The 13,806-nt window shown below is 41.0% G+C and overlaps 1 protein-coding gene across 10 annotated transcripts in view; it reads right to left on the bottom strand.

Annotated features, from left to right (window-relative positions):
• Positions 1-8,673: 8,673 nt before the first annotated feature.
• The window catches only part of BCL2L14 (BCL2 like 14), a 43,979-nt gene continuing 38,846 nt past the window's right edge, over positions 8,674-13,806 (bottom strand). For 5 of the 10 annotated variants that reach the window (XM_031650292.1, XM_031650294.1, XM_031650293.1 and 2 more), the window contains 3 exons: positions 13,305-13,571; positions 9,526-9,640; positions 9,086-9,101 (listed from right to left, as the gene is read on the bottom strand). In XM_031650292.1, coding sequence (XP_031506152.1) covers positions 9,593-9,640; positions 13,305-13,571 — 315 coding nt within the window. In that variant the 3' untranslated portion in view covers positions 9,086-9,101; positions 9,526-9,592. Of the gene's footprint in view, positions 9,102-9,524; positions 9,641-13,304; positions 13,572-13,806 lie in introns of those variants that run through there. The other 5 variants (XM_031650296.1, XM_021922059.2, XM_021922058.1 and 2 more) reach the window with 3 other exon arrangements.

Raw genomic sequence — 13,806 nt, 5'->3', positions numbered from 1 at the left:
AGCTTGATGATGTCTCACAGCTCCCTTAGGCTCTGTTCACTGTTCTTCAGACTTTTTCTTTCTGTTCCTCAGACTTGATAATTTCCGTTGTCTTACTGATAGAGGCAGGAGACAGAGAAATCCTAGGCAGATGGGCAGTTCCCCAGTGAAACCCCACATTCAAGCCAAAGAGAGTTTAAAGCCTGAAGGCCAAGCTACAAGTCAAATTCACAGACTGGATTGAGAAGTGTCTTCCTGTTTGGTGTGCTTTTCTTTGATTGATCCCCACCCTTCACCTATTTTACATATACCTACCCTTCCCTAATTGTTTTTACACTGTGCCCACCTTTCACTGGTGCCTTGGTTTTAACCTTTCTTGCATACTCACAAACCAGGAGGCACGCACTCCCTTATCCTGTTCCTATAAAAATACCAGACTCAGCCACACTGAGAGAGACAACCTGACTTCAGGAGAGACAATCCGACCTTCCCACCCTCTCTCCACTGACGGCTGTTTCTTCACTCAATAAAATTATCTGTCTTTACCACCCTTTAATTGTCAGCGTGACCTCATTCTTCTTGGAAGCAGGAGAAGAGCTTGGGACTCACTGAATGTGGGTGGCCAGAAAGGCTGTAACACTGGCCCTCTGCCCTCGACGGTGGAGGGCAGCTTCCCCACATGACAGAAGCAGTGGCGGGGCCAAGCTTGTCCCGAAGCCACGCCAGTTCTGGAGCCCTGGGCCAAGGAGGGGCAAGAATCTGACCGAGCTGTTAACATGCTGCCGTCCATCAGGCTGTGGACAGCAGAACTAAAAGAGCTAATTAGCACACTAACACCCCTTCTGGGGATTTAGGGTCATGGGGCACCCCTGCTTGGGCACTGTTGCATTCCCCTTAGGGCAACACACCTGGTCTGGCCGTGGGGCCTGCACAGAGCTTGCTCCTGTGTTGGCACTTGGAGCGACAAGTCAAACGCTGCACTCGCTTGCCCATGTGCTCCCTCCTACCAGGGGCTGAGCACAGCTGGCCGAGTAGATGGGTGCCCCTGCTGCAAGCCCAGCAAAGGGGTCAAGAAAAATCCTGTGTCATTATCTTCAAGTTTCCTGATTCTTTCTTCTGCTTGCTCAAATCTGTCTTTAAATTTATTTAGTGAATTTTTTATTTCAGTAATTGTACTTTCAGCTTTCAAAATTTCTTTTTGTTTTCTTTTTAGGTTGCTTGTCTCTTTATTGATATTTCTATTTTGTTCATATGCTATTTACATTATTTTTTAACTTTCTCCACATGTTCCTTTGTTCTTTTTTGAGAATCTTTAAGACAGTTGTTTGAAAGCCTTTCTCTAGTACATTTGCCACCAGATCTTTTTCAGAGACAGTTTCTGTTGATTTTTTTCCTTTGGGTCATACTTTCCTGTTTCTTTGTATGCTTTGATTTTTTGTTGTTGTTGAAAACATAGACATTTGAATCTAATAATATGGTAACTGTGGAAATCAGATTAATCCCCTTCCCCAGGGCTTGCTATTTTGTGGTTTGGGTTTGCGTGGTTTTGATTTTTAATTGTTGTACACTGTCTCTGTACCAAGGATCACCCTGAGGTATAAACTTAAGTCTTCTGAGGTCTTTTCTGAGTCTGTGCCTCTCTTTGGACATGCAAGGTCAGTTTCATATTTTCCCCCCAAATACAGTTGCTCTTGAATATCCTAGTCTCATTGTCTGGCTCCCCAAAGGGGAAAAGGAGAACAATGAAAAGGAGAAAAAGAGGGCAGAGGCCCTTTAAATTTCCAGGAAGTCACTTCAGCTGGGGGAGGAGAGGCTTGTAGTCATGGGGAGAGGTGTAATGGGTCAGACTGACAAACAATGGCTGCCACCTCTTTACCTGCACCTCTTTGATCAGAGCGGGAGTCAGCAATCAGTGCACAGATCCCTGACATTTGGAGAACAGGGTTCTTTTTTTCCACTCTGCTTACCACAAGCTGTGTGCAAACTTCTCCAGGAACAGGTGCACCATTGCTTGCCATGGGACTGGAGTTGGGGGATAGGAAGCTGGTATTGTGCTAAGAGCTGAAATTGATTACATTAACTGTAGTTTACCTGTTGAAGCTTTTGCCTGGAAGTTGCAAACCTTTAATAGACTTCAGAGTTCCACCATAGTTATTTCAGATTGATTCTGTCTGAGTTATTGTTGTCTAGGTGGGAGACAGATTTCTGGTGTTTCCTACTCCACTATCTTCCCAGAATTCTTTCCTATCATTTGTGTATTTATTTATTTATTTATTTATTTATTTATTTATTTATTTATTGAGAGATGGAGTCTCGCTCTGTCACCCGGGCTGGAGTCTTGCTCTGTTGCCCGGGCTGGAGTGCAGTGGCACAATCTTGGCTCACTGCAACTTCTGCCTCCCAGGTTCAAGCCATTCTCTTGCCTCAGCCTCCTAAGCAGCTAGGATTACAGGCATGCACCACCATGCCCACTTAATTTTTGTATTTTTAGTAGTGACAGGGTTTCACCATGTTGGCCAGGCTAGTCTCGAACACCTGACCTCAAGTGATCTACCCACTTCGGCATCCCAAAGTTGAGGAATTACAGGTGAAAGCCACTGCACCTGGCTTCATTTGTGTTTTTATTGCCATAAGTTTTACTTCTGCATATTGTAAATGCCATCATATACTATTATTATTTTGCTTTAAACAACTGTCTTTTAAACGTAAAGAAAAATACTTTTATTTATCTGCGTATTTATTATGTTTGATGTTCCTTATTCCTTTGTAGAGATCTGAGTTTCCATCTGCTATAATTTTCCTTCAGGCTGAGTTTTCTTTGGTATATCTTCTGCTCTTAGTCTGCTCATGACACATTCTACTTTTCAAAATTTTGAAAACATTCTGAAAATATCTTCGTATTTTCTCCTTTTTTCTGATCAGTCAAGCTAGAGGTTTTATTGATATGCTCAACAAACCAGCTTTTGGGTTTGTAGATTTTTTTTCACTATTTCTTGTTTTCTATTTCTTGAATTCCCTTTCTCATGCCTACTCTGGATTTGCCTTTTCTAGTTTAAGGTACAAGCTGAAGTCGTCAGTTAGTGACTATTCTTTTCTAATGTAGCTGTTTAGTGTTTTAAAGTTTCCTTTGCTAAAGTGAAGTACTAAGTACTACCTTAGTGCCTCTCAGAAATGCTGTGCTTTCATTTTTAAGTTAAAAATACTTCTAATTTCCCTTTTGATTTGTGCTTTGACCCATGGGTAATGTAGACAGGTTTATTTAGTTTCCAAACATTTGAGGGACTTTCTAGATATCTTTGTTATTGATTTCTAATTTATTACAGTGTGGTCAACAAACATTCTTTAAATTACTTGAATCCTTTTAAATTTATTGAGATTTATGGTCCAGAAGATAGTTCAATGTTTTAAATGTCCATGTGCACCTGAAAAGAATGCTTTTTTTCTGCTGTTGTTGGTTTTGATGCTCTAAGTTTTCAAATCTGTACTATCCTTACTGATTTTCTGTCTACTTGTTTTATCAATCATTGAGAGATGTTGAAATCTCCAGCTATAATTGTGAAACGTTTTTGTATATTGCTCCTTGCAATTCTATTAGTTTTTGCTTTATGTATTTTGAGGCTGTTATTAGATACATAACATTAGGATTGTTATGTCCTTTGACGAATTGACTCGTTTATTATTATTAAATGACATTCTTTTTCCCTGGTGTATTAGTCCATTTTGCATTGCTATAAAGGAATACCTGGGACTGGGTGATTTATAAAGAAAAGAGGTTTATTTTGACTCACAGTTTGGCAGATTGTACAAGAAGCATAGTGCTGGCATCTGCTTCTAGTGAGGGTCTCAGGAAGCTTACAGTCATGGCAGAAGGGGAAGGGGGAGTAGGCGTGTCACATGAAAGAGGGAACAACAGTGATGTGGAAAATTCCAGACTCTTTAACAACCAGATCTTGTGCGAACCTATTACTTCAGGGATCCCTCCCATTCATGAGGGATCTGCCCCTATGACCAAAACAACTCCCACTAGGCCCATCTCCAAAACTGGGAATCGTATTTCAACATGTGATTTGGAGGGGACAAACATCCAAACTACATCACCTGGTAATGTCATTTGCTTTGAATCTACTTGGATTGATACTAACGTAGCCACTCCATTTTCCTTTGACTGGTGTTTTGGTACATCTTCCCGTCTTTTGACTTTTTTTTTTTTTTTTTTTTGGCAGAGTCTCTCTCTGTCACCCAGTCACCCAGGCTGGAGTGCAGTGACATGAACATGGTTCACTGCAGCCTTGACCTACTGGGCTCCAGTGAGCCTCCCTCCTCAGCCTCCCAAGAAGCTGGGACTACAGGCATGTGCCACCACACAATTTTTGTGTGTTTTTTGTAGAGAAGAGGGTTTGTCAAGTTGCCCAACCTGGTCTTCAACTCCTGGACATAAGCAGTCCACCCACCTTGGCCTCCCAAAGCGTCTATCCTTGCCTGTTCATATCTTTGTATTTAAGTTTTTTTTTTGGAGGATGTGTATGTGTATAAAGTTGGTCTGACTTTCTAATCTAATTTGATAATCTCTGCCATTTAATTGGAATATCTGTGTCATTTGCATGTATTATGATTATTGATATGGTTGAGTTTAATAGACCACTTGCTGTTTTCTTTCTGTCTCATCTGTCCTTTTCTGCCTTGTTATGGATTATTTTTCATGATTCCATTTTACTTCCGTTGTTGGCTTATTAACTATAAATTTTGTATTAGTTTGTGTGTGTGTGTTTTAGGGGTTGATTTGGGGTTTATAGTATACATTTTTAACTTACCACAGTCTATTTTTTTGTTTGTTTGTTTTTTGAGACAGAGTCTTGCTCTGTCACCCAGGCTGGAGTGCAGTGGCGCAATCTTGGCTCACTGAAAACTTCACCTCCCAGGTTCAAGCGATCTTCTCACCTCAGCCTCCTGAGTAGCTAGGATTGCAGGTGTGCACCACCATGCCTGGCTAATTTTTGTATTTTTACTAGAGATGGGGTTTCACCAGGTTGGCCAGGCTGGTCTTGAACTCCTGACTTCAGGTGATCCTCCTGCCTTGGCCTCTGGAAGTGCTGGATTACAGGGATGAGCCACTGCACCTGGCCCAGTCTACTTTCAAGGGAAATTATGCACTTGACATATAGTGTGGAACTGTACAATTACACTTCCATTTCTGTCTCCCACCCTCTGTACTTTTATTCTTATATATTTTAATATACATTAAGTTTTTTTCTTTTAACACAGTATTATTTTTCTTTTAAATAGTACATTATCTTTTAATTAAAAATTCTTTATCTTTACCCACGTTTTATCATTTCTAGTGCCTTTTTTCGGATACAAATTTCTATTTGGAATAATTTGGCTTCTACCTAAGAAATTTCTTTAATATTTATTATAGTTCAGGTCTGCTGATAAGGAATTCTTTTAGGATTTATGCATCTAAAAAGTCTTTATTTTCCCTACATTTTAAAATTATCTTTTGGTTAGGTATAGAATTCTGCATTTATAGTTTGTGTGTGTGTGTGTGTGGTGTGTGTGTGTGTGTTGATACTTTAGAGAGGTTACTGTTTCTTTTGTGTTATTCCCCAAGAAGTTTGCTGTCATTTTAAGTTTTCTTTCTCTGCATATAATATGCCTTTTTCTCTGCTTGCTTGGAAGACATTTTTTTCTTTATCACTGCTTTGAGCAATTTATGGTGTGCCTTGGCGTAGTTTTCTCCCTGTCCCTGTTTTTGGTGCTTGGCATTTGTAGAATTTCTTGGTTCTGTGGGTTTATAGTTTTCATCAAATTTGGAAAATCTTCACTTCAATTATACCTATATTAGGCCATTAGAAGTCATTCCACAATTCGCTATTGCTGTTTTCTCCCCCAATCTTATTTTTCTGTTTTTTATTTTGGATCTGTTGCTGTCTTCAAGTTTACCTATCCATTCTTCTGTGATGTCTAATCTGCTATTAATCCAATCCAGCATGTTTTTCATCTCAGTTGTTACAGATTTCATCTCTAGAACTTTGGTCTGAGTCATACTTACAAGTTCTATGTGTCCTTTGCATGTTGTCTTTCTTCTGGCTTATTCAACATGTGAAATACAGTTATACTAGTTCTAATGTCTAACAATTCTATCACCTGTAACATTCTAAATTTCCTGATTTTTCTTCTCATGATGGATTGCATTTTGCAGCTTTTTTGCATGCCTTATAATTTTTTATTGGAAGCTAGACATTGTGACTATTATCTTGTTGGATGTTGGATATTTTGATTATTCTATAGATATCCTTGTGTTTGTTCTAGAACACAGCTCAGTTACTTGGTAACAGTTTAATCCTTTAAGTTTTTGCTCTTAATCTTTAGCTTGTGCAGAACCAGAGAGTTCTTAGTCTAGGGCTAATTTTTGCCACTTCTGAGACAAAATTGTTTTGTGTATTCTACCTATTGCCCAAACAGGCAGTATTCCTGGCTTTGTGTAGGCTTTGGAGAGCGCTCCTTTTAATATTTTCAGGTGGTTCTTCCCCATGCCTTGCGTAATTTCTTCATGCGCATGTTTTGATCAGTATTCATCTGAACACCTAAGAGGAAGTGTCTGCAGGTCTCTGGAGCTTTGTGTGCCACTCTCCTTCATCCTTTATCAGACTTGCAAACTTCAGCTGCTCTGACTTTCATGGATTCCTAGCTCTATCCCCTCTACTCAGGGAGCTGGTGAACTTTGCGTGGGTTCCCCTCTCTCCAGCATGGCCTAGAAACTCTTTACATGCAGTACTCTAGGGCAGACATAGGGCTCACTTACAGTTTCATCTCTCAGGGACCAGTCCCCCATTACCTGATGTCCAATGCCTTAAAAATCATTCTCATATATTTTGTCTTTTTTTTTTTTTAGTTGTTTCAAGCAGGAGATTAAATCTGGTTAATTACTTATCTTGACCACAAGCTGTAGATGATACTGGAAACACGTGGCGAGTTTGTCGTAAGTACATATATCTTAGGGCATATTCCAGTCATACTGATTTACAAGCTATATCAGTCAGACGAGGGTATGGTTCTGCAACTGTGTGCCAAAACCATGCCAGGCATTAGATATATAAAGTTAAATTCGGCATAGCACCTGTTTGCAAAAGACTTTACAATTCACTGAGAAAGACTGGGTAAACCAAATCTTACGGTGCAATGTATTAACCATAATGTCTACATGCAGGGTGATGTGGAGCATCTTACGGGAAAAGGCATCCAAATACAGTCACGTGATGGCCAAGGGAGGGTTAGCAAATGAGTCCTGGAGGAAATGAAGGAAATTTGGAATGATGAGCTAGAGTTAGTTGTTTTAGTGGAAATAGGGGGAAAGGAAGCCAGCAGGGAAGAGCACTCCAAGTAGAGAGGATATTGTTATGAAGGCTCAGAGGCCTTATTATGAAGGTTGCATAATACCTTTGGGGAACTGCAAAGAGTTTGGAATGGTGGGATCAGAGTGGAGGAAGAGGTGGTCTTCAGTGTCTCCATGTATAAAAGGAGACTCCTGGCCGGGCGTGGTGGCTCACACCCGTAATCCCAGCACTTTGGGAGACCAAGGCAGGCAGATCACAAGGTCAGGAGATTGAGACCATCCTGGCTAACACGGTGAAACCCCGTCCCTACTAAAAATACAAAAAAAAAAAAAATTAGCCAGGCATGCTGGCAGTGCCTGTAGTCTCAGCTACTTGGGAGGCTGAGGCAGGAGAATCACTTGAACCCGGGAGGTGGAGGTTGCAGTGAGCCGAGATCACGCCACTGAACTCCAGCCTGGGCGACAGAGCAAGACTCCGTCTCAAAACAAAAGAAAACAAACAAACAAAAAAATGGAGACTCCTCTATCCCTAACACTGATGACTTCCATGTGGGAGAAGAAAACAAAAGAGAATAACTCATTTGATTGAGATGGGTAGGCTAGTGAAGCATTTGATAATAGATAGATCCAGTTTTCCCTTGAACCTGAGAGTATGTCTGACTTATTGATGTATTTATTCTTCAAAGGTTTATTAAGCACCAATTTTACATCAGGCCATCTGCTGAGTACTAGAGATCCAGAAATTTATAAGACCTTATATTTTGATAGTATTTTTAAAATGGTTTTGTGTCTTGAACACTTACTATTGAGCATATTTCTAAAAAAACCTTAGCCTGCACAGCCTCAATGTCAGGAAAACAATCAGGGACTGCGCTGACAGAAGAGGAAATTGGCAGCTTAGCTGAGAGCAGCACATATTAGAGACCATAAGTGAAGACATAACATTAAGTACCAAAAAATGTTCTAAGCACTTTATGTAAATTAACTCATTTGATGCTCAATCAGAAGACTTATTACTTACTAATCAGAAGACACTCTTTTGACAGTTGTCTTTCTATGTATTTATTTTACCTGCTACCAATCATTGCACTACCACAAAGAATGATGAAGTCCCAGGGACCTTGGGAAGAAGAGGTGTGGTCCCTGAGAAAAGGGTTGAGGGGGTGTTGAAGTAAAAATGTTGTACCAAACGGAAGTTTTTCAAAAAGGCACAGACAACAGTTATCTCTCCAAACAAATGGAAACTCTTAGCAGTAAACCTAAGAGTTTCTTTAGGCTGTGTTTACTAACGTGAAGAGCAACATCTTCCTAGGTATTAGGCCACCCCAAGTGTAGTTTAAAAATAAATAGTACTAGAAACGGAAGTGTAAACACATGCACAGTTTATCATTTCACCCCTGTGAGGTCAGCAGACATCTGTAACACACTTTCCCTACAGCAGCTAACAAAGGCAGGATGATGGTATCTGTTCTGAGTGTTTGGAACAACATCGCCACTTATCTTTATAGATTTCCTCAGGCACTCAATGGAGGGCCTGAAAAACATCAATGTCAAGGACTACGCTGCTACGTTCTATGAGCTGGAGACGAACAAGGCCTCTCCTGATGCCTCTCCAGTCACGGGAATAATGGTTTTGAAAACGTCAGTGCTCCCTCTGCCTTGTACATTGTAATCTCCTGTAGTCCATCTGAGGCCAGTGCACACAGGGCCACAGTAGGCGATGAGTATTCCTGACGACAAATCTGCTATTTCAGTCTACTTCTTCATGTGATATCCCAAGTATTTTTTCCTAGAGGGGGAAAAATAGATTCTTAAAATTCCAAGTCAGATTTACTGTCGAAGTGAAAACATATGGCTGCTAACTCCGCTCTATCCCAGGCACGACCCAAGGCTCAGGAGACCATGTTAGTTTGGGGGAGGGTTTGGAGAGGTGACTGGCATTCTTGGTATGCCTGCAAGGAAAACATCAGCTAAGGTCTTAACGTTACACACCCAGAGTTAACAGGCTGGATCTTTTCTTGAAGATGGGAGGGCTTCGAGGGTGTATTTAAAATTCAAAAAAAGTGGGTACTGAAAGGTCAATGACTATGGAGGTTACAACCCTCTCCTTTCAAAGTGCTACAGAATGGGTGAGGTGGCAGGACTGCAAGGTAACTATGTGAATGGTGCTCCACAGACAGAACAAAGAACCGAAGAGTAAATCAGAATCTCACAGTAGCTTGTTTGGCAGCCTTGTAGATAGAGTTGCTATTCATTCATTTGATCGATTCATTCACTGTTCTACAAGTTCTGGCTGAACATCCATGGTGTTATGTAGAGGAATGGGAGCTATGGGAGATTAAAGGAGCCATCATAAAATACACAATCTCACCCTTACAGATTTGCAGTTTAGTTGGGAAGATGACATGTACTCCTATGAAATGTGGAATACTGAGATAGTTAGGAACCCTGAGCTTCCGGAAAGCTTGTGCATGGGACTAGATTTCTCTCCTCCCACACTACTACAAGGACAGCACAGCCAGCCATCGAGACACTTGGTGCCAATGGAAGTCCCAGGAGGCTTACTTCCCAGTGTCTTCTTTTTTTTCCGTTAAGGGACTCTGAGCACATGCCCCAATCCACATGTCCTTCACACTTCCATAGCTCATATCAGTTCATAAATATTCTTTATCAACATCCTTTATTTTTTTTGTACCCTTTGGAAAAATTAGTCATCCCCTCTCACATTATTTTTCTCCCCTCTCCTAATTTCCACTGACATGCTCCAAATTAAACTTAACTACGGCCAAGAGTTAAGATTAAGGTTTATGATAACTTGGATAAGAAATACATTTTGAATTGAAACTACAGATGTTAAAGAACTAGTGCCATCAAGTTCTGAAGCCTTTGGAAATCCGCTTTAGTATTCCTATGGAATAATTCATCTTTTTTTTTTTTTCTAATTGGAACTGTTTTTTTTTCTCCAGTACCAGCAGCCAAATTAAAAAAAAAAAAGTATTCATCTCTCTTTCCTCTTTTTGATTACTAGAATTAGAACTGCTAGTTTTATAAAAGATTTATTGAAATATAATTGTGCGGCCGGGCGCGGTGGCTCACGCCTGTAATCCCAGCACTTTGGGAGGCCGAGACGGGCGGATCACAAGGTCAGGAGATCGAGACCATCCTGGCTGACACGGTGAAACCCCGTCTCTACTAAAAGTACAAAAAACCAGCCGGGCGAGGTGGCGGGCGCCTGTAGTCCCAGCTAATCGGGAGGCTGAGGCAGGAGAATGGCGTAAACCCAGGCAAATTAAAAAAAAAAGTAATTCATCTCTCTTTCCTCTTTTGATTACTAGAATTAGAACTGTAGTTTTAAAAGCGATTTATTGAAATATAATTGTGCTATAAAATTCACTAATTCAGTGAATTAGTATATTCACTTTTAGTATATTCACAGTTATGCAAACATCACCTCTGATTTTAGGACATTATCATCACTCCAAAAATAAACTTCACATCCATTAGCAATTATTCCCTACTCTGCCTCGCTCCCTGGCAACTTGGTCACCCAGCTTTCTGTATCTATACATTTGCCTATTTTGGACACTTCCTATACATGGAATCATACAGTATATGGCCTTTTTGCCTGACTTTTTTTCACTTAGCACAATGTTTTTAAGGTTCATCCATGTATCAATACTTGCTTTATTTTTATAGTGGAATAATATTCCATTGGGTGGCTATACTACATTTTCCTTATCCATTCATCATTCATCAGTTGATGGACATTTGGGTTGCTCCCACTCTTTGGCTAATAGAAGCTATGAACATTCATGTGCACATTTTTGTATGAAAATATGTTTTCAACTTTCTTGGGTATATATCCAGGAGTGGAATTGGTAACTTTATATTTAACATTTCTGGGAACTCCCAAGTGGTTTTCCAAAGGGACTGCACCATTTTACAATCCAACCAGCAACATAAACGGTTCCAATTTCTCCACATCTTCACCAACATCAATACTTTTCCTTTTCATTTTAGCCACCATAGTGGTTAGAGCTCAATGTTGCTTTGATTTGCATTTTCCTACTGTTGAAATGAAGATGTCAAACAAGCCTCTTTTCATGTGCTTTTAGCCATTTATATATATTCTTTGGAGAAATGTCTATTCACATCCATTGCTCATTTGAAAATTGGGTTATTTGACATTTTATTGTTCAATTATAATAGTTCATTATATATTCTAGATATGTCTTTTATTAGAGATATTATTTGCAAGTATTTTTCCCCATTCCGTGGGTTGTTTTTTTGTTGTTGTTGTTGTTTTGTTTTTTCACATTCTTGGTGGTGGTGTTCTTGGAAGCACAAAACAAAATCCAATGTATCTATTCTTTCTTTAGTTGCTTGTGCTTTTGGTGTAGAACCACTGCTTTTTATAGCATATTTATGGTATTTTAGCTACATTAGTGGATTAAATAGATTTTTGAGAGCTGGCCTGTGAACCCAATTGATAATTATAATTTCTCTGAGAAAATATATTAAGAGGACTAACAATGATTTTTTAAATGAATGCTTGAAACATAGTCAATTGGGAATTTGATCATCTTTTGTATATTATTAGGGTGCAAACATGAAGTGTTGGAGATTAGAGGCTGTGCAGCCTTTGAGCCGGAAGGGTCAGGAGAGACTCTGGGGCAGATGAGGGCTCGAGGGGGTTGTTGGGGTGGAGGAATCCTGGAAAGAAGAATAGGTAGAACTAAAACAATGTTGAGGAACCTGTCCTCCTTTTAGAATAAACTAAGGCAGCTTAAGTTTAGAATACTTAAGAACGGCCTTGGTTGTTCAGATCAGCCACTTAGGGTTATCATACTTGGTGCAAAAGTGGAAAATAGAAAGGAACTCAATGTACAGAAACTGAAGACCATGGCAGGCACTGAAGACCATGGCAGGCACTGAAGACCATGGTGGCTGCTGAAGACCATGGCGGGCACTGAAGACCATGGTGGCCGCTGAAGGCCATGGCAGGCCGCTGAAGGCCATGGCAGGCCGCTGAAGACCATGGCAGGCGCTGAAGACCATGGCAGGTCGCTGAAGGCCATGGTGGGCACTGAAGGCCATGGCGGCCACTGAAGACCCTTGGGCAAGACCAGCTACACTTGCCTTCTGTGAGCAAGGAGACCAAGACTGTGTGGAGGTCCCAGGGTCACTCCAGCCATGCCTAGAGCCAACTCAATCCTCCTGCTGGCCCCTGGACCATTCTAGTGGAAAGCGAACTAAGGATAATGTGGGGTGAAGGTCTGTCCGCCTAGGAATGCCTAGGCCTGTTGAGAGTTAAAGTTCTGGGGTAGCACATTTTGACACGGTGGACCTTATGTAGCCGTTTGAACATGGCAGTTTTAAGGAGACCTGAGGAACTGGGGATGAGGGATGGGAGAGGGTTTGAGGCCTAGGGGAAAGAGGTCTGTTTTGACTGATATCAGGTAATTGAAAATGAAAGTTTAACTGTTGGCTTTTTATTCGGTATCAAAATGTCACCCTCAAAATGGCTGGGTCAAAGCAGCAATGACAAAATGTCGTGAACCCTGAGTCTCTGCATAAGGCTTAGTCCCTGCGACCTGTAAGTATCTGCAAGTGTGGAGAACTGTCTGCCTCCCCTTGTCTCCCTGCCAGACTTCCGTTGCCTGCAAAATTTGTGAAAACAGAAATTACATCTATCTAAACATTTCTTATCTCGGCATCTCCTCATTTCCTGTTCCATCTGACCAGTCCCTCTCCATCCACACATACCCTACATACCCTTGGAGAGCTCAGTAAATATTTATTGATGATGAAGATAATCACTAAAAATATGTTCCCATCAATGGGATCTGTCTCTTGCCACTCAAGTGTCCTAAACTCATGAGAACTGCTTCATAGATATGTTCCCTTCATAAAAAAATTAAAAAAAAAATTCCATCCCATCTCATCTCTTCTGAGTTCTGAGAAAATTTGTTTTTAAATACGATACGCTTACCCATCCACCGTGCTGCTGGATCCATGGTGAGAAGTTCTCTTTCAGGTACTTGGTGCCAAAGCCCAGCACCCTGTTCATTGGATGGTTGTCAACAGCTGTGAGCTTGGCCATGACGTCTATTGCAAGGGCAGCCTTAAAGCCCTGAGCTTTGACCTCTGATTCTCCCCTGGTGTCCACACCCATTAGGACCTGGTCTGTGATGGTCTTGAAAACAGAGTAGGACAGCCCATCCTGGAAGTGGCCCATCAAAGCCTTATCTTTCTTCAGCTGTGTACAAGAGAATAAGCACTCAGTACAGTAGCTTGGCTCCAGGAGGCAGACGGAAGTTCTTTCTTTAGCTCAAATGCAGGCCATCAAACCACCCCCTGGAAAACCCTGGATGCTGGTGTCAACCAAGGGAATGGGGATGAAGGCAGCGTCCTGCAGAACCAGAATGGGCATGTACCACTCGGTGAATTCATTCCATCGGCACAAATATGTGTATGAAATGGAACAGTCAGTT

This window comes from Papio anubis, chromosome 9, assembly GCF_008728515.1.
Source record: "Papio anubis isolate 15944 chromosome 9, Panubis1.0, whole genome shotgun sequence".
Classification (NCBI taxonomy): Eukaryota; Metazoa; Chordata; class Mammalia; order Primates; family Cercopithecidae; genus Papio; species Papio anubis.
This window is presented reverse-complemented; position numbering and strand designations above follow the sequence as displayed.